At 44.1% G+C, this 21,722-nt stretch overlaps 1 protein-coding gene across 1 annotated transcript in view; it reads left to right on the plus strand.

Moving 5' to 3' along the window:
* Positions 1–21,722, plus strand: part of Catspere (catsper channel auxiliary subunit epsilon) — an 83,754-nt gene that overhangs the window by 28,932 nt on the left and 33,100 nt on the right. The window contains exons 10-13 of the mRNA XM_055609923.1: positions 3,153–3,630; positions 11,448–11,893; positions 16,002–16,060; positions 17,991–18,066. Of these exons, the coding sequence (XP_055465898.1) occupies positions 3,153–3,630; positions 11,448–11,893; positions 16,002–16,060; positions 17,991–18,066 (1,059 nt within the window). The remainder of the gene's footprint in view (positions 1–3,152; positions 3,631–11,447; positions 11,894–16,001; positions 16,061–17,990; positions 18,067–21,722) is intronic.

Genomic DNA, 21,722 nt, shown 5'->3' on the forward strand with positions numbered 1-21,722 from the left:
CTACGCTCACTGATGCTTCGGGATACAAGCCTCCACGCAACCTGTGTCTTGACTGAATTTGTTTCTTCAAGAATCAAGGGACACATCACCATTCTACCCACATCCACACATACCCAAACACCAAAAGAATTCTGAGAGGGGATTAAAAAAAAAAAAAAAAAAAGCTGTCCTAAAGGACTTGCTCAGAGGAAGATACAAATTCCAGCTTCTTAGCTCTCCTGGAGACTAACCTCTGATGAGCAGAGTTCAGATGACAGGAGGGAAAGCCTTGGGCCTGAGCAAAGGATGGAATCTGGAACAAACTTTTTGCAAGAAATAATGACCTTCAAGGAGATCCTAATATATTCAGCTTTCATTCCAGAAAGAGAAGGGGCTGGGGAGTTGACTTAGCAGTTAAGAGCACTGGCTGCTCTTCCAGAGGACTTGACTTCTCTACCCAGCAACCACGTGGTAGCTCAGAACCATCTGAAACTCTAGTCTCAAGGGATCCAACACCCTCTAGGGACCTCCTTAGGTACCAGGCATAGGTTCCCAGACATAGATTTACGCAAAGCAGCTCATAGACATGAAATAATAAGTAAACATAAAAATTAAATGTTCTGAACTCTAGGATACTTAAAAAATGCAGACTGAGCAGGTTATATTTAAGAATATCCATATAATCACATATGCATGAAACAACAGTTAATGGGAAAAAAGGTCATGAATTTGAAAGAGAAGAAGGGGGGGGTATGGGAAGATTTAGGAGAAGGAAAGGGAAGAGGAAAATGGTGTAATTATAATCTCAAAAATAAAAGAAATAAATTTTTAAGAGTTTCCATCTGGATTTCCTAAATAGCAGCCAACTCACAATCACTTAAGAATTTGAATTTGCAGTAGCTGTGTGGCTTGCTTAGGTGTGGGATGTGAAAAGGAAAGTCTCAAGTAATTAATCATTTCCAGGCTGGCCTCTGGGGGTCGTTTTTATTGTTAGCTGACAGTGAAGGCCCAGCCTAGAAACGGGTGGCATCGTTTTCTAGGTTCAGGCTCTGGATTGTGTGACACTTGGGGAGAGGGTTGAGTAGAGTGTGCCTGCTTTTGGCTGTGGGTGTGATTCTGCTGCAGGCTCCTGCCTTAGCCTCCTACAGTGCTGGACGATCACCTGGAATTTTGAGAAAACAAACAAACAAACAAACAAAACCCTTCTCCTTTGAAGTTGCCTTGGTTAAAGTTTTTGGTCATAGGAATTGGGAAGACACATTTCTGTATTAGAAAAGAAAAAATATCTCAAATCAAACATTTCTGTTTCCACATTGGAAAAGTAGCTGAGGGCTGGGAGGGTATACCAGAGTAGTGTCTTTCTTCTATTATGTTTCAATATTGATAGTAATTACAAAATATTTATAGCAGATATTTTTCCATAGTGGTTCTGACTTACACCAAACTTTGACAAATTCAGTGTTTCAACATTCAACTCTTAGTGGGTGTAAAGTGGCATTTCACTTTAATCTTATAGAAGAACATCCTGTTTGTTTTGGTTTGGTTTTTTCTTTTGCAGTGCTAGGGTTAGATCTCAGGACCTCATACATACTAAGGAAACCCAGCACCTAGCTCTTATGTATTTCTTGCTTATGTCTTTCTTCTCTTTAACCATCGCCCTGCCTATGTCTTTGGGTTTTTCTGTTTTGGTTTGGGTTTTTTTTGTTTGTTGTTTGTTTGTTTGTTTGTTTGTTTTGGTTTTCCTGTGTCTTTGCATTGGGTGTTTTTTTTTTCTTTTTATAGACTTAAAAGTTTTTGTGCTGCTGTTGTTTTTTAATCCATAACGATAATCTCTGTCTTTGAGTAGAGTCTATTTAAATGTAGTGTTAAACTATGGCTATGGCTGAATTAAGACTACTCTCTGGGAGGCTGGAGAGATTGCTCTGTGTTTAAGAATACTTGCTGCTTAATCATGAGGCCAGAGTTTGGATCCGAGGACCCACACTGGGTGGCTCTGAAAGGGCTACAACTCAGTACAGAGAGAGCCAATATGTTTGTTTGATCTCCCTGGTCACCTGGTCACCTATGAAAATATACTCACATAGATATAGACACATGTGCGGAATGGGGAATAAAAGCCCACTACTTTGGCTTCTTTTCCCTCTACCAGGGATCGAGCCTAGGCCCTCACACATGCTAGTCAAGTGTTCTACCACTGAGCCACACCTCCAAAAGCAACACTCATTTCCTATCCATCCAACCAGTTCTTTGACCCTTTCTTTCTCCATCCTTGCCTCATTTTAAGTAGATCATTGCAATGTGTTTAGAATTTTTATGTTGTCTCATATACAAACTTTTTAAAGTGAAAACTATTTTGGTAGCTATACTTGTGTTTCTAATAATAATCTTTAAGCTATCAGGGTTTAGTTTTAAATAATACACTATGCCACAAAACAGTAAAAACCTTATGACTATGTCTTTCAATTTATACCCCAATCCTTTGTATAATATCATTTTACTTCTAAATATGCTATAAATCTCACAACACATTGTCATGTCACTGTTAGACTGTAAGTGATTCTAGTGTCATGGAAACTCATAGATACATATGTAAAATGATAAAAATTTAAAGATTTTTACTCTGTTGTTTCATGGGATATTTGGTTTTGCTTGTTGTTTGTTTGTTTGTTTTTGAGATAAGGTCTCACTGTGTAGCCCAGACTGGCCTCAAACTCAAAATCTTCCTCCATCAACCTCCTAACTTCTGGGATTACAGGTATATACCACCATGCCTGGAAAGAAGGATAAATAAATAAGCAAGGAAAAGCTGGTGTATTTAAAGTTTTAAAAGAAATAATTATTCTTTCTACTGATAGAAATACCAGAAAAAAATGAATAGAATTATTTCTTTTCATAATACACAATATGTTTTTTAAAACAGACTTCAGTACATGAAGTGTTACTCTGAAATATGCTAAAAGAAAACTTGGTAATTCCTTCTGATCTTATTGCTTTTGGTAATTACTTCCTTTTTTTTCTTATTACTTCTGGTGCTCAGGGTGGAGCCCAGGGTGGTCTGTGGAGCTCCCCTCCCCACCTGTGCTGTCCACTTTCAGGGTAGTAAAAATAGAAGATGGTGATCGCTAGACCCCTCTCTGTCACTGAGGATTTTTCAATTTGCTTTTCTTTTCCAGTCTGAAGTAAGAAAGAGCATGGTGGCAGCGTGGTCAAAACATGAACTTTTCCTTGGATACTCTTCGTTTAGATTTAGGAAAGTAATGGATGTTTCGTCACTGAGAGGGATTCTAAAGTTAGGCGCCACTCAAACCATAGAAATACAAAAAGCTGAGTACACCTGGCATCCCCTGGAGATCGCGCTGATACTGTCCCTCTGGTCCTCCCATACTACCACCAAGGACATTAACATAGTGATATATAATGAAGACTCACACGAGTGGACCTTCCAGGACTACGAATTAAAGTTTCCCAAGGACAGCAAGTTATTCATACACTTTCTTTACTCGGCGATGCCAGATTTTGTCCTGTGGAACGAACACAGTATCTACTATTGTTACAAAAATTTCACTGTGACGGGAATGATAAAAACACTTACAGGAGACACCAACCTGTCATCCATAGCACATGGAAGCAAGATCCACAACGTCATTCCAGGTGAGACATTCTCAATCCTGCTAAAAGTGTTCTGGGTTTCGTCATATCGATGATAGAGAAAGTGGAAGTGTTCCAACACGCAGTGCTTTTGGTGGCTACGGGTATATATTTAGCACCTAAAGCTTAACAGACTTCAAATTTGACTAGCATTAAAATGTGATCCCGTGTGGCAGAATGGGAAACCCAGAAGTCTCATTTCACTTGGTTGCCAGATGCTAGGGAAACAGTTTACATGTTTGTTGGAATAAGAGGTGTTTTATTGGTTAGCATTCCTAAGGTTAAATATCAGCCGAACATCTCCAGCTGTAGCTTCACCTCCCAGCCACACAGGCGAGGTTTCAGTAGGACATGTCCTTCTGCAGTATGGAATGGTTGGGGGAGGGGGAGTCCTGTTGGTTACTGTTTTGGTTTTTTTTTTTTTCTCCTTTACTTGTCCACAGACAAACCAGTTCAGTGTCTCCTGTCACTACACTGTGTTCCTCGTGTGTGCCTCTGTTTTCACTCGACCACCTTTTAAACACTTGCTGCAGAGACCGATGACCCCTGCTCAGATCCCCAGGCCCAGACACAGTAGCACAGATGGGAAAGGGAGTGTTCTGATGCCTGAACCCTGACCTCTTTCTAGAAGTGTGTGTCATGATACCCATGAATAAGCACATATACGCACACTCGTTACTCATACATCACACATGTGACATAAACAACCATAATGGGTTAGGGGCCAGCTATATCTGACTCTATATTTAAAAAAAAAGGAAGAAAGGAAGAAAAAAAGAAAAAAAATCACATTCTGAAGTTGTTGGTCCTGAGACTTAAAACTTTAACCTATCTTTTTAGATGTGTATAGGTCAGCCATAAATTAATATAGGTTTATATAGATCTATATAAGTCCACAAACAAACCATTCAAGACATTTAACCTCTCTAAGCCTCAGCTTTCAAGTCAAATGGGTCAATGGGCTTATATGTGTCAGAATTTGCAATCACTCTTTCTTGACCCCATGTTACCCTTTAATTCTTAGCATTTCAATTTTCTTCCCTCATGTATTCCAAGAAAGTGTTGTCTACCGTCATGTTATTTCCCCCCCTTTCCCGGCATTCCTCTTTGAATCAGTCTTTGTCAGACCTTCAACTTGTCTACTGTTAACTTGAGGTCAGTCTTCAGTCACCTTGCATGAGCTGCCGGTGGCACTTGGAACAATTTGACATGACCTTTGGGCCTTTCCTTAAAATGCTTTTCCTGCTTGGCCTACAGGGAGCCTCTTCTCACCCTCAGCCCCCTCCTCCTCTCCACCCCAAACCTCCTCTTCCTTCTTCCTTATCCAGCTTCTACTCCTCAGCCTTTTTCTAATCCTGGACATCATAGCTTCAGAGAAGCCAAGCATCCCAGAGTGTTTGTTTTTTTTTTTTCTTCTGGGCTCTGCCTGTGGTTTGCCTAGCAGCCATGATCCCAGGCCTAATCTCCCTGCTCCTATTTCTAGCTGCCTTCCTAATACATTTATGGGGATGGGTAGCAGGCGTTCCAAATCCCACACATCAGGTATTTTTATCTTGAAAGTACCTAAAAAGATTTGTAAAGTATACCTCTTGGTTATGTCCATGAAATCGTTTCCAGAGAGGACTGACTAGGGGAGAGCCTCGTGGGAGGCTGCCCTGAATGTCATCACACAATTTCATAGTCTGGAGTCCTGAATGGTATAAGAAAGATAAGAGCACACCATTCCAGCCACGCTTCTCCTCTGCTCCTCCTGACTTCGTGGGCTCCTGGGAGGCATCCCCCAGCCTGCCTGCAGGAGAACCAGCAAACCAAAGTGGTACCAGCTAGATACAGCCGTTGCTATAACCAGGTTTAACTGTAGATCTCAACCCTCCAGGACTAATTTGCGGGAATAATTTGGAAGCGCTTGGAGGTACAGGCTAGAGAAGCCCCGGCATGCTGTAGGCAAGACTTAAGGTTCACTTTTATTTTAATTATGTACCTATGTGAGTATGTGTGGTGGCAGTGTGAGCACATCTGTTCACCGAGCTCAATGGGCCAGTTCTGGTGAGAGCTTAGAAGACCCGACTGTCATTAGAAATGTGGGCAAGAAACTCGGTGATGAAGGCCGCACTGGGAATTTGATGAGAAGACAACCATGTTACAGCCTGGCAAGGAACTTGGCTACATTCTGCTAGTGTCCAGAGACTTCCTGTGTCCAGAGGCTGAGTTTTTAAAGTAAAAAGCAAAATTAATCTTGTGAAAGGAATGCCAAAGCTACCTGTAGGACAGGTTTCTCTAGCTGCTTTAAATAGGTTCACAGTGAGAAGCGAGAACAAAAAGAACTTTGCTTGTTTGCACAGAAAGACCCACAGAGAGTTGAGGCTGAGGAAGGCCTGCTTTCTGAAGAGATTGCCGCCACTGACTAGAAGCCACGTGTTTTCTCTGGGCATACTCAAACATGTCAGAGAATAAAATCACTAGAGATTTTTTTTTTTTTTTTTAAAGAGGATCCTGCTGGCACAGACTGTCTTAAAAGTTGTTCTCCAAGATTCATTTCACTGTGCTTAGCCATATAGGTACTCAGAAGCAGTGTCAAGTATGTGGTCCAAGGAAGTATGGCTACCCCTGAAAATGGCAACAGATCTTGGCTTCTTCCGCATGATGCCAGTTTCGTAGGCATGAAAACTTCAAGAGCTAACAGGGTACTGGATGCTTCTATCTAAATTCCGAAAGAAAGCCTGTGAGGCCAGGCAGTGTGACATCCTTGCCATCCCTACAGGCTATTGCAGGGCTTTGGGGGAACCTGCCTGAGGTTTAAGACACGGAGACATCTGTATAGTTCAAGGCTGTTGGGCTTTTGCTGGGCAGGCTCTCAGCTACAATCTAACCCAACTGAACCCGACTTCTTCCACAGCAGCTTGCCAGTGAAGAGGCGACATGTCCTGTTAGCTGGACATTGCTGGCTTTAGATAATAACTAAGAACACACTTTTTCCTAGCCACAAAATATAGTCCCTGTGGGTTACCCCAACAATAGGCCGTCCCTGAGAAAGGTGGTGAGTACAGCTATGAGGGGGAAGCCTGACCTTCACTGGAGAAACTTTCAGAAAAGTAGACTATCTGCCTAGAGCAACTGCAAATAATGAGTGAATCCAGCCCAAGAGAGAGGCCATGCAGGCTGAGGACTTCAAAGCCATCCCTGTATAGTCGCCCTGTATAGACTTTTGGGGCCCACACACCACCACCGCAATGTGCCTCAAAAGCTGGAAATACTGCTGCAGGGTTCAACATTTGTCTTGACAGCTTTCCCCATTTTTCTGTCCTCACCTTTCTTCCTCTCTTGGAATTGGAGTGTTTATCATATGCTAATGTCCCTTGAAAGAATATATTTTGTTCTTGTTTCTAGCTAAGAGTTTGCCTTGAATCTCAGAAGAAACTAAACTTGGGAGTTTGAACACTGTTGGGGGGGTCTTTTAAGACTGGGGTAAATCTCAGAGACGGACTCCATGTGTTTTGATTGTAAGGTAGAAAGGCATGAGCATTGCAGGGAGTGGGTAGTTCCGTGGTGGACTGTTTGGGTTAATTATGATTGTTAAGTTTGACTGAGGAATGCCTAAGGAGACTAGTAAAGCCTGCCCCTAAGTGTTTCTGGGTAGGATTAAGGGGCTGCACCATCCCACAGGCTGGAGGTGAAACAAAATGGGAAAACATGCCACAAGTAGGCATTCTCTCTAAACGCAGCAGTGGTTGAATCCTGGATGCTGAAGTAGTTGAAACGGCAGATAAGGACTCAAGAATCCAGTTTGTTGTTTGTTTTGTTTAAATCAGTAATCTTAAAGGAAATTCAAACAAGCGAAGGACATAATGACGTGAATAAAAAGACAAGAAAACCAACATGAATGAGAAATCCAGCAAGGAAAGTGAGATTTGGGAAAGCAAAACCAAGCAGAAATGCAGGAAATGAAGAAAGCCAGCGGAAAGCATCACCGGTATGTACGGCTGGACCAAGCAGAATGTCAGGGACTGCACGTAAAATCAAAGACATATCACGTTCAGGTGGCCAAAGGAGATTCTGTATTACCGTATCTCGCAAGAACTAGGGAACAGGCTGGTGGGATAAAGTAGCGGGGCTCGAAGCTGTCTTTGGATGCTGTGGTGAATGGGATAAATAAGGGAGGCAGAGCAGAGACTACTCTGAAGAAAGCAGAGAGCACAGGAGGTCACTAAGGGAGTAATACTCCTCCAAAGTATGGGGAACCCTCTGCTTTCATACAATGTTTGATATTTACCATTGATAGAAGGTGTGCATCTCATTTTACTCTTCTATGTAGAGGAATGTTAATTCAGAGCATGGCTGCTCTGGCAAGAAACAGATATCCAAAGACCTTCTAAGTCTGTGTGATCTGGCTGGAACACAGACACGCCATTAATCTAGGAGACAGAGACAAGCAGATCTGAGTTCAAAGCCAGCCTGATAGAGAGCAAGTCTTAGGTAAAGAAAAGCTTAGGTCCAGGCGTGGTGATAGTACATGCCTTTAATCCCAAACAATAAAGATTAAAAATAGTTTGTAGAAGGAAGCACCCATGTTTGGAAGTGATGTCTAAATGAGTAACAGAAAAAGTGACGAATCAGAGAAGATTTGACAGACTAGGAAAGGGAAGCTATGTAAGGGACAATGCAGAGAGAGGAGACAGTTTTACTGAGGCCGTCATAGAGACGGGTTGCAGAGAGAACAACTAGACACAGGTGAAGACAGAACAAGCCAGAGAATGAGAAGGAGCCAGAAGATTAGAGCAGATTGCTGCGGTTAGTTTGAGGCCTAGCAGAGCAATTCAGGGACCAAGAGAGAAGCCAGGTTGAATAAATTAGCTGGGAGAGGAGTTTGAGCCAGAGCAGCTGAGTTGAACCAGCTCATCTGAGCTCAGTAAGAACAAGAAAGGGTGAGCTTACTAAACAGTGAATCTCAGAGGCTGAAAACATTCCAGGCCTACGTTGGATCCTATGAGGCTAGAAGCCTCCAGGACTAGACCGAGGTTAGCAGGCAGAGGCAATAATCCTCTGAAACAACAACTGAACCAGGAGAATAAAAGTTCCTTTTGCACAAATCTAGTTTGTGCTTACTGGCCATTCTGTATGAGGCATATGTCAACGAGCTTCGAATTGACAGCCAACATATGCTAGCCATGTATCTCTGGCCCATCTCACTGTGTCTTAGCCTCATTGACAGATGTGCTCATCCCACTCTGCTGTTCTCTTGCCCCCCGCCTCCTAGTTTCAGTCAGTTTTAGAGGCTTGTACATTTCAGAAACCCCAGCATCTAGGCTTACTGGCCCCCGTCTCTCACCTGAACATGCACATTTCTTCTACGCGTGCAATTATATGTTATTTGTCGTCTTAAATTTTGTTGAGAGCCCTCCTTTCCCCTGTTGCAAAACTCTCTTAAACATTGTTCATTTGTGTGTGTGTTTGTTTCTGGTTTTGCTCCCCCCCTCCCCATTTATCAAAGTTTCTCTTTTTATTTAGTTCCCTTTTTTGGCCTTTTGTCATGAAAATTACTTCTCTATAAGTTTGGAGGCCTGTATCTGCTTCTTTTTCTTTGAAAGATTTATTTATCTTTATATTTACTTATATTTATTTATCTTTATCTGCATTGGTGTTTTGCATGCATAAATATCTGTGTGAGGGTGTCCAATCCCCTGGAACTGGAGTTACAGACAATTCTGAGCCACCATGTGGGTGCTGGGAATTGAACTCAGGTTCTCTGGTAGAGCAGCCAGAGTGCTCTTAACCACTGAGCCATCTCTCCAGCTCCATGTATCTGCTTCTTAAGTGATGTGATTAGCTCACTTTTTCTCACCCTTCTCTCTGTCTTCACTAAGAGGTATAAATAAGAACTGAGTAAAGCCTTACCACACAAGCCAGAAGAAGTGGCCACATATCTGTAACTCCAATGCTTCTATGGCAAGATAGGAGGTAGAGACAGAAATATCTCCAGAAGCTCATGAGCCAGCCAGCCTGGTATTTACTGCAATGAGCACTAAAGGTCAGAATATCTCCAACAAAGTGGAAGGTGAAGACGGACACCTCTGCTTGTCCTAATACAGCCCATTTTTCTGGTTTTTTTTTTTTTTTGTTGTTGTTGTTGTTGTTGTTGTTGTTTTGTTTTGTTTTTGTTTTTTTAATTCATGGTGTTGGCAGTGTGTGAACATATGGAGGCCAGAGGACAATCTGTGGATTCCAGAACCAAACTCAGGTCATCAGGTTTGGTGGTAGGAGCCATCTCTCCAGCCCATCTACTGTTTTTGTTTGAAAAGGTTTTCAGTTGTATGCAGAGTCATGCAATATGTATCCTATAATGGCTTAATAGTTCATCAAAGAGATCTTTTATATGCAAATCTGATTAGTATCTTATTTAGAGCAATTTATGAATTGGTGATTTATCTACTTTCAAATGTAAGACACACTGAGCACCAGGCACCCTTGACCCCGCACATCCGCCTCCTTACTTTTAACCAGTCATCTCTTGAGTGTTGCCTTTTGAAAAGTAGAAAAGACACATTGATAGAGGGTATGCAAAAGGAAGTCATCTTGAAAGGGAGTCATGAAATCCGCACTCCCAACTTGACCAGATAGAGCCACAAAACCAAAGACCTACCCTATTTCAGGCAAAGAACTCTGTTAAGGCAAGAAGGCTGGTCCTTTCTCCATCCCAGTAAGATATGCATTGTTCTACTGTGGTGATCCCCCATAACACCATAGGCTGGGTGTTAAACAACACATAGGAATTTGCTCACATTTCTGCCAGTCCAGAATCAAGGCACCGTGAAGAATGAATTCCAGTGAGCCCACAGACAGCTTCTTCCTCACTGTGTTCTCACAGGAACTGTCTCTCTCTCTCTCTCTGTCGTGTGTGTGTGTGTGTGTGTGTGTGTGTGTGTGTGTGTGTGTGTGTGTTTGTGGAGGGAGGGAGAGGGAGATCTTCCAGAAGAGTGGATTCCTCTTCTTCCAAGGATGCCAGTCCCCCTAGGTTAGTGTCCTCTGCTTATGACCTCACTTAACTAGAATTACCTCCTTAAAGTCTCTGTTCCCGGGTGTGGTTACAGTGTGGATGAAGGCTCCAGGATACGAATTTGAAGGAAACACAGATCTGAATGTAACATCATCCTCCCTGATAGTCCTGTCCTTTCTATGTGCATATTCCTTACTTCAAATGCTGTGTATGTGATATGGTATATATAAAGAGGCATCGTGAATATGAAGAGACATGTAGAGAATAAAAAGCCCTCAAATGAGGGCAGAGGTGGGAGTTCATACTTGTTTACTCTAATTCTTGTCAAGCTATATAGTCATTATGCAAGAAATTACTTTTATTAAAAGTCTACTTCAATGAAACAACATGATTTATGATTACTTAAAATAACACAAACTGCCAGGCAATGTGTTATTAAAGTCATAGCACATGACTTTAATCCCAGCACTCGGGAGGCAGAGGCAGGTGGGTCTCTGAGTTTGAGGCCAGCCTGGTCTACAGAGTAGTTCCAGGACAGCCAAGGCTACACAGAGAAACCCTGTCTCAAAAAATAAAACAAAACAAAACACCCCACAAACCTGGACCCACTGACATGACTCACCAAGTAAAAATGCTTGATGCCAAACCTGACAGTCTGGGTGTGATCCCTGGACCCCACTGGATAGAAAAAAAAAAAAAAAAAGCAAATTCCACAGATTTGCTCTGTTGCACATGCATGCACACACACCATACACACACACACAAATAAATACACGTTAGGAAATTAAATAACGCAAATGTTTCTTTTTCTTTTTTTTTTTTTTTCCAGATAATCAAGGGAGTATTTTGGTAAAAATGGAAAATAATGAAATGTTCTATTTCAAGTCTGACATTACAGATGCAGTTAAGCTACATAAATGGTTAAGCAAGAAAGCCAAGACAGCACTTTACGTCAACAAATCTTACAATATGTATCTCTTACATTTTGACAATTCTAAGCTGACGGTCCGGGAATACCCTTTGTATCTGGAGGTGCAAAGTATAATCCACAGAAACAAAGACAAAGACCGCTGCCCATTTCTGGCATTCCAACACAATATCATGAGACATTTTTACTTTCTGGATAAAGGAGAAAGCCTGACAGTTTGGTCTCAAATAGTCTACCGAGAAAATCTGGGTCTTTATATTATTGTGGAACACTATGGGCCAAACATATTAAACTCGAAACAACACGTTAACTATGAGATTGCCTCGGGATTCTGTACGAAAACTATGGTAAGTTGATTTTTTTTTTTTTTATTTCTTTATTCGGTTTGGATAACTATTATAACATTAGGTGTATTATTATTTTTTTTCTTTTTGAGGGACAGGGTATGTCACTAAACAAGTAAGCTAGGCTAGTTGACTATTGAGCCTCAGGGAACCACCAGTCCCTGCACACCTGTGAGGAATTACTCGATTAGGTGAGTTCCTGGGCAAGCCTGTGAGACATTTCTTGAGTAGGTTAGTTGTGATGGAAAGCCTGAATTCTGAGTATGGTCTGGGCTTCGGCCCAGATTCAAGCAAGTCAGAAGGAAAACCTTTTGCTTTTTGCCTGCTTGCCATTGCTTTCACTGATGAGCTTATCAACTGGTTTATGCTGCCACCACAGTCACTGCTGATGTCAGAACTCAGGTTCTCTGTCCTTCCAACGTGGAGTGAAAACCGGCAGCTCTCAGTAGCAGTTTGGGATGACAGAGGCAGCCAGCCTCGTAGACTACACAGCTGCCTCTTCACGTGAGGACAGCCATTGTTGGACCGTATCATGGAAGCCAACCAAAAACAGCCCACTTTAAGAGCAGTTGCCAGCCAGGCTATCACTCTCTCCAGAGTGCTGCGTACAGGCACTGCTGGACTTCCAGCATGCATAATGGAAGCCAACCTAGTAAGTTTGCTGCTTCTGGACCAGCCAAGGCTTGACTGTCGGTCAGTGTGCCGTGTGCTGCTGGCCACCGTTCTGCCGTTCACTGGGCGAGTCAGCACCAGCTTCCAACAAAGCACCCACCAGGCCTGCATTAGGCTTCCAGGCCTGCATCTCGCCAAACCTGCCTTCTGGTCCAAGGAGCCGAGCAGGCACAGGCTTCTGCAGTGCTCAGCACAGCAGCTTAACCAAGGAGCGGGAACATTTTGGTATCATCACAGGCCTCTGGAACTCCGGAATTTCCACTGCCTCTGACAACAACAATCTCGTTCAAAAGAGCTGAATTGTAACACTGGGTGGAGAATTCTTTCCACACCCTGGCCTAGCACACTGGCCTCACCCTAAAGCACTCTAGCTGTTCCTGAGATGCGTCCCTGAAATCTGGAACCTTTGATCCTGTACCACATAATGGAAAAGTTTGAGTGTGCCCCAGCCTACGGGCCTAAGCCTTCAAACTCTGACGGAGTTTAAAAAACGGAGGAGGCTCTGTTTTCCTACTTTGTTTTCCATCCTTCGCAAGGGACTGGATACAGTTTATGAAACAACTGATGCCTCTTGGTCCGGGCAACTCCCCGATATTGGCTGAAGGTTCCCTTACTCTCTTTCCTGAACCCAACAGCCCAACCTGAGCATAGGCAAAGACCTTTCAGCCTCTCAGAAAAAAAAACCCACCACCATCAATAACAACAAAACCACTGGAAATGCAGCGGCCATGTAATGGTCATTAGGACGGCAGCCAGCTTCTTAAATCTTCGGGCAGGCTTGTGTTTGGTGGGGAGTGGCAATCCCTTGCGGCAAAACCGTCTCATGAACATTGACCATCACCAGCAGCATTTCCTATCTTTGTCTATCATGGGGAACAATTCATAAAAAGGACCCTCAAGTTAGGGAGATACATACCCTCTTAAAATTACATGGTGTAGAACTCGCAAAAAAAAAAAAAAAAAAAAAAAAAAAAAAAACCCTCCTTATTTTGGGAGGAGGTGCTTCAGACATCACCCTGAGGGGATTTGCTAAACGTTTTAGCCAGGGACCCTTCCCACAGGAGACCAACAGCCTGGTCTTCACGTGGGTCCCCCAACAACTGGAGTTGGGGCTCTCTTTGATGCTGATGCCTGTCATGTTCACTCTTAACCTCTAGGTGCTTTCCCAGCCTTGTTCTATGCTTCCTGCAGTTTTTTGAGCAATGTGGGTACCCGTAGATTTCTTTGCTCCAATTCTGCACGGAGTTTTGGGATGTGGCGGTCACTGTCAGACACCCCATCAGGTATTACCTAAACCTCCATCACTTCCTTATGACTCCACAGAGAGCCTTGTAACTCTAATTAGTCACATGTCAAGCTTTCCCTTTGAGTCTTCCACTCCCTTCCATATTTACCTCATTCTCTTTACTCTCTCTGAGATGCAGTTGTGCAATTGCGTCCAGTCAACTTTCCACGTCAGTCTTGTTGCAGCTGATCTGTTGTTAAAATTGTATCTGGAATTTCTGGAATATCCACACGCTTAAGTTACGTTTGTGTATGCAGTTTAGCTTGGCTTTTCCACTTGGAAGATTCTTCTCTGTTGTTTTTAGAGTGCAATAACACATTTGATAGTGTTTTCTACACTACACATTGTCAAGCTTGACATTTATTCTAGAAACAGCAACTATTCATTCTTTCCACCACAGGTTTTAAATAGACTATTACATTCACAAAATGCACTTCTAAGCACACCCATAACATAAATAGTTTCAGTGCTTATAATCTAAAACAATATATGTGTTCGGGCATCGTTTCAAAGACAGTCATCATCAAAGCTTGGATGGCTACATTTCATAAAAGGAAATATGAAACTTTGGAACCCATTCATAAGCAAGAACATTCCTGTCAGTTTATCTCATTCTTCACACACAAGGAAAAGGAGTTGTGTGCAGCAGAATATAGGGATAAATCTGATCACCATCCCACCAAAGTGCACAGGCCGCAGCTTTATCAGATGGAATATTTTGTGTTGTGCCACCTTGAATCCAGCATCTTGTCACCCATAATTTTTTAGAGGAACTTAGTGCGTTCTCATCAAAACAGATTAACAAGAACCACATTGGAGTGATCTCCTCCTAAAGACTGTTCACAGCTGTGTGCACACAGAGACCTGCCCGGAAGAAACATGGAGATTTAAGTGTTGCGCTTCGTGTACGTGTAAATGTGGGGCTGAGGGTGTTGGCCGACTCCCATGTTTGTTCCATGAATGGTCTTTACTCGGCATGAACTGAGACCTCACAAAATGTGGGAGAGTCACATGACATGCTCCTGCGGGGAGGGAAGCAGGAGGAGCAACTTCACAGGGAAGGTGAACATAAAAATAATATATATATAAAACACCCCAAAACAACAAGAGAATGGGTATGGGTTCTGGTAACTATTCTGTGTACGACAACTGAAGCAGAGAAGAAATGTGAAACAGCTCAGTGAGAAGGGCACTAGAGAGCTCAGGAAATAAGTCAACAATAAAACCAAGAGAGCTGCAATGAAAAGAGCTAAGTGAATGGGGGTGGGGGGGAGGTATAACAAAGATAAGTTAAAATTAAAAGGGGCCCGGGGGATGGTTCAGTCATTGAAGTGCCTACCTGATAAGCACAAGGACATGAATCTGATCCCCAGAACCCACATTTCAAAAAAACTGGGTTTGGTAGCACACGCTTTAAATCCCAGCGTTTTGTTATTAGAGACAGACAGATCCCTAGGGCTCACCACCAGCCAGCCTGGCCTACTTGGTAAGCCTCAGGCCAGTGAGAGAGCCTGCCTCAAAGGGGAGGGAGCAGTCTGGAGAGCAGTCGGTGCCTAAGAGAGCCCAGGTACCATTCCTGGCACCCACATAGCAGCTCACAACCACCTGTAGCTCCAGTTCCAGGGGATCTGACGCCCTCTTCTGGCTCAGAGGGCACTGTGTGCTCACAGCGCACATAATGTCCATGTAGGCAAACACATAAAGTAAAAACACCCAGTTAGGTTTTCTTTTTAAGAGAAAACAAGTTTGGGAAAAAAAAAAAAAAAAAAAAAAGCCAGTACTGGCTTAGGCTACAGTTGTCCCCAAGCCTGACGATCTGAATTGGATCCCCAGGACCCATGTAGTAGAAGAGAGCGTGGAGTCGGAGGACAGCTCCTACTCTATGCTCCACACTGGCAGGTCCCTACACCTATCCCTCTCTCACACACACAGAACAAATGAATAAATGAATAAGTAAGTCTTTATATTATTTCCCTTCCTCAAAGATTTAAACGTCTAGAAGTACACAGTCTGTCTCGGAAGAACTCGTTTTGCAATGATGGCCGCTGTAACTGTTCTAGACTATCTGGACGGAAAACCTAAATGATTCTAACTTTAGGCCTCATTCCCACCTTTTATGCTCTGCAGAAATTTTTTATTTTATTTTATTTTCAGTTAACAACGTTTTCTCAGTCAACAGATTACGAATCAGTAAGCGATTACTTCAATTTACAGTAAGTATGACTTTTAAATATTCTATTCTGTTTTTTTATACGTATGTTTTCTTTTGTTTAAATGAACTCACACCCTTTTAAATGTCCAAATTTCAACATCCTTTGCATGTCTAGAGATGTGAGAAATTAGTGTTTAGCCTTTAAAATGTGAGCATTTCTTATAATTCAGCGGGAAGTGATCTGAAGGGTCTCCTTCACACTGATAAAGATGCCAAGATCACCTCATCTTTCTTCTTTGTGGTGAGTGTATGTGTGTGTGTGTGTGTGTGTGTGTGTGTGTATGCACACCTGTAGGTATACATACACACACACATACACTCACCACAAAGAAGAAAGAAAAGACAACAAGATGGCGGAGCAGTGACCAGGAAGAGCTAGGAGGAAATGTTCCTTGTGCTCAGCAGTCAGGAGAGGTTCTAATACCCTCCCCCACCCTCTCGCTCTTCCTTCTGGCTTTGTGGGATGGCAAATGTGACTGTCAATTTGATAAGGTCTAGATTCACCTGGAAGACGGTCCCTGGGCATATCTATAGGGATCATCGGGATTAGGTTACTTGAGATGGCAAGACCTGACCATCGTGAGTAGAGCCATTCTGTGTTGTGAGGGCTGGTTTCATGTCAACCTGGCACATGCTGGAGTCATCTGAGAGGAGGGAACCAAACTGAGAAGGTCCCGCCCGTAAGATCCAGCTGAGGGGCATTTCCTTAATTAGTGATGGGGGCGGGTCCACCACCCCATCGTGGGTGGCGCCATCCCTGAGCTGGGTCCTGGGCTCCATAGAAAAGCAGGCTGAGCCAGCCATGAGCGGCAAGCCACTAAGCAGCATCCCTCCCTGGCCCCTGCATCAGCTCCCTCCTTGGGCTTCCTGCCCTGTGTGAGTTCCCGTCCTGACTTCCTTCAGTGACCAATAGTGATGTGGAAGTGTAAGCCCACTAAACCCTTTCCTCCCCAAGTTTGCTTTGGTCATGGTGTTTGATCACAGCAGTAGAAATCCCCCCCCCCACTAAGACCTGGAATGTAAACAGGGAAAAGGAGCCAGGCACAAGCCTTCAGCCTTCTCTGCCCCAATTGTAGGTGTGACAGTCCAATGTTCCAACTCCTTGCTGCACCTATGAAGTATGAACTCACACCCCTCTTCCCTTAAGTTTGCTTTGGCCAGGATGTTTTATCATAGCGACAGAAAGGTAACTAGCACGCCTGTCCATATCCCATTGGATATTTTTTGGTTTTGTGGATATTTACTGAGAAATAATATTGTAGAGCACACATAAAGTTATCTAAGATATTTTCTTTTCCCTAGTTGCCCCCTCCCCGCCCCTCTGAAAAGCAGAATCTTAGTCAGGAAGTACAGTGTTTGAATCAAGCCTTTGGCTGTTCTGTTTCTGTTAAATTTTTGAAACCTCTATTTTGCTCCAACACAAAATGATCTGTGTACACTTGGTAACTAAGAAAGGCATTATATCTGACCTTTCTCTGAGTTCAGATGAAATCAGTTTATGCAGATTAATGTGGTTAGGGAGGCGAATTACTCCTGTTGTTTCACAGGTGCTGCCAATGGGTAGAAACTCCATAAGAGCGAAAGGAAGAACACATCCAGCGAGGCTTTAAGGGCAGAGCCCCAGTATTCAGGGACCAAGGATATTTGTAAAGGGCGTGGGGTGCCCCTGAAAGGCTGACAGGTGCTCACTTTTGTCTCCCGCTGTGCTAGCCAATCGATCCAAAGGTGGGGTGGGGGTGAGGCAGTCCAGGAGCTGCCACAGGACGTTATCACAGCCGTGGAAAAGCTGCCACCCTCCAGGCTTCTTCAGCTCCCCAGAGGGGTTAACGCCGTGCTGTAATAGGACTTCACGTCTGCTCTTCATGAAGGCAGACTCCTGGTTGCCTGCTCTCATGATTCTATAATAACCTGTGTGGATTGTCTTTTCCTAGAAAGAACAATATGGGTCTCTTGCTCGTTCAGATCCGACCTAGTGAGTTTTCAAAAGCATGTCCAATGACCAAAAAGGTAGGTGACGCGGGTTGAAAATCGAAAAATTGTCTTCAAAAATAGATAGTCGGGGAACTGGGAGCTGGGTCAGTGGAAGAAGCACTTGCCACGCCTGCTGAAGGACCGGAGTTTGGATCCCCAGGACTCACATAAATGCTGGGAACCATATGGCCTCAGACATATGGCACCCTACCAGGAATTCCAGCATTTGGGCGGTGCAGTCAGGGGGATCTCCAGGACAAGCTGGCCGGATAGCCTCGTCCCGTCGGTGACCCCTGGGTTCAGTAGAGAGACCTGCCTCAAAAAGTAAGGTAGAGAGCAACTGAGGGTGACCCCTGATGCCCACCTCAGGCCTCCACACACAAGTCCACACACGCATATGCACCCACACATACATGTACCCATACATATCTGGGCGCACACACAAGCACATCACACACACACACACTAAAAAAACAAAACAAAAAAAATGTATAGTTAGTAAACTAAATAATATATATTACCTTATTTCGGTCCTCTCTCCTCCTCGGGGAAGATTGCTGTCCTTTGTTTTGGGAGAAGACACACAAGTTCACCTAAAGTGGGATTATATAAGTATATAAATGAAAGTAACACTATTAATTTTTGAAGGTTTTGTAAACTGTTTAAAGACAAACTGGCACAGCAGGAGACGAAAGTCAAGGGGGACAAATGCAGTTGGGTGGGGTTTGTCAAAGGAGTCTGCCGGGACACGCCCACATTGATTTACAAGATAGTGTGTGTTTTTAGTCATCCAAAGGGACTTGTTTGGGTGGGCTGTGTTGTTTTTATTTTTGCTTTTGTTTTTTTTTTTCAGGAAAGTTTACTATACCCCATTACATTTCTTGATTTTCAGTCTCTGCACCCAGTAGCAGAAGTTCTAAAATGCCCTCAGGAAATAGACAACCTGGTGCACACATTTACCAAGTAGCTGGGCAGAAAGAGCAAGCAGGTTTGGTTGAGAAGGGAAAGGTGGGGAGAAATAGATGGAAATTTATAACTGAAGAATAAGTAGACACAGAGCAGGCAGAGGGACTCCAAGACAAGACACGGACAACGCCACCAAGGTGAGAAACAGGCACAGAATGTCCCGGCCACCACCAGTACTGAGCAGTCGCCTCCGAGTGTGTGATCTACTGTCAATCTTTCTCAGCCTAACCAACAGCCTCCCTCAGAGCTGTGCTGGCTGCGCCCCACCCCCACCCCACCCCCACTACCACCTACCCGCCTGCACCCTGCCGTGGGAGCAAAAAACAGCAACCTGGACCCGCTGCCTTTGGAGGTTCGGCCCTGACCCCTGTGGATACCGTCCAGAAGCACGTGACTTCTCCTGCTCCTCTCTAGTCATGAATGTGTCAAGGTTTCCTCTTTGCCTGACCCTTCCCAGCCCAGCTTTACCCAGCAGATCTGTCTCGCCGGAGTTGAGATCTCGCTTGTACCGTTCACGGGCTTGGTCAAGCTTCTTATGCCCTTTGAGGAATGTTGGGAGCGATAAGTGGCAACCTTTTTGAAAAGTATTCAAAACAAAAAGAAACGAGAAAAAGCAATGCCTGTCATAGAATGATTCTCTAATAACCCTGGGCGTAAGAAGAGGTTTCCACTTGTCCTTTTTTCCAAGGCAGGCCTGCTTCAGACCTTGCCTCCTGGACACACTGCAGTGGACAGTGGCCTGTCTCTGAGATCCAGGCAACAACCCTGTTGTAGAAAATTGGTTACTAATATTTACCTTTAGTCCATATAATTATTATGGCAGTTATTTATTAAGCTTGCTACTATATCAATAAAAGACAAAGACACCCGTTAGATTTTTTTTTTTTAATATGCCTATACAATGTCAGAAACTACTTCCCTAAGCTATTTTTCCCAGCCCCACATCCCATGCCAATTGCTCTTAATAATTCCTAACTGGGCTACTTCCCATCCAATATCCCATAATACTTGCACATGTTTCTCATCTGGGCTGCGTCCTTCATCAGCAATCCTCAGAGCAGGCTCCTCCCAGTTGCCTTTGCTCCCTTCCCTCTCTCCGGCTCCGCCCAGTGTCGGCATTTCTACTGGTCCTTTAGGGATGATTTTGGGGGGCGAGGATGCACAAGCATCGTTTTGGTTACCTGAGGGTTTGCTGGTAGAACAGTAAGAGTTTCCGGATAGAGAGGAAAGCAATTAACATTTGAATACACCGTGGCTCTAGCTCAAGCCCACACAGCCCAGCTAAGCGACAGGAAGACATGCTGTAGAGACAGGTTGCCTGATAAGCCTCGGACGTCAAAACCTGGACACCAATTACAGACTGTGCCCTCAAGCACCGGGTCCCTTCTTTGCAGTTTGAAGCCTTGCTCATGAATAAGCAAGACATCAACCTTCCAGGAAAGCAGTCCAGAGACAGACGGCACCAGCTCCCCTCTCCCCCATCTGATGGTGTCAGACCAAATGGGCTAGCACCAGCCCTTTGAATCGGAGCCTGCCATCTTTGTCATTTGCTCTCAGTGTCTGCAGCATAGAGAACTGTCATCTCCAACAAAACAGCATGTCGCACCTCAACTGTGCACTGAGACCCGAACACGCAGAAGTGTAGGCCAGACCCCAGATGTCCGAGAAGAATTGCCCCACCAGCGGCATGACAGTGGCAAAGGCCGTTAGAATTCCCGTGTGGACTGGTCAGTGCCTCAGAGTCCAGCTCTCACTTCCCACCACCCACACGAGCGCTCACAACTGCTTGACACTCTAGCTCCAGGGGATCTGTGTCCTCTTCCAACCTCTGCGAGCACCTGAATACATGTGGCGCACACAGAAACTAGCAGACTGATAAACAAATGAGAGGAAAATTTGCTGGGCCTGACCCTGAGCCGGGGAGATGGAAGCAGCCCCGCCTCATCCCTGGACTGAAGAGAAATGGTTTCACTTCGGCTCTGGATCAGAATGTCTCCAAGCAGACATCGGGAAGGCCATGTGCCTAGCCTGCAGCTGTAGTTTCCTTAGAAAAGGGGCTTTTTGCCAGCCTCCTCTCCAGGTCCACTGACAAGACAACTCGTATTTCTAACCCTAGCCGTGGTCACGGTTTCTGGGGCTTGTGATTTTGACAATGCAGACCAGGATGAGAATGGGGCGCTACAAGTAAAGACATCATGTGAGGGGCACCATTTGTCCTGACCGTGATAGGGTTGAGGAGCCACCCTTTGACGGGGTACAGACTGTTTAACCAACCTGAAGCGCAGGGCCATGCTCCTGAATGGATTTCACAGGAAAGAAAATAACGACTGTAGGTAATAAGGGGGGTGCAAGTCAACTTTGCTGGGAAAATAAACTGCATCCTAAATGGTTAGCAAATAAAATTTAGAAACACCCCCTGTGGAATAGGCCTCTGAAAAGAGGCCTGAAAAGCCGTGGCTTACTCGGCAAGGGAGAGAGAACCAGGCCCCTGGCTCTGACAGAAACACAGCAGTTCTGCAAAGCTGAAAGCAGTTATCTGCTCTTTTTTTTTTTCTTTCTTTCTTTCTTAATCTGCTATATTTTCAACCATGGCTGTCTTGTTAAGCTTTCTTGTAAGGCTGATACAGTCATTACTTTAGTCCTGCGGAAGCTGAGTATAGCTTTTAGGCACTGTATTTCTGAGCAGCAACAGTCAGAGTACAGTGTTGGCCAAGAAGTCGTCTTAA

Source organism: Psammomys obesus, unplaced genomic scaffold (genome assembly GCF_907164565.1).
Source record: "Psammomys obesus unplaced genomic scaffold, mPsaObe1.curated_primary_1811, whole genome shotgun sequence".
Taxonomy (NCBI): domain Eukaryota; kingdom Metazoa; phylum Chordata; class Mammalia; order Rodentia; family Muridae; genus Psammomys; species Psammomys obesus.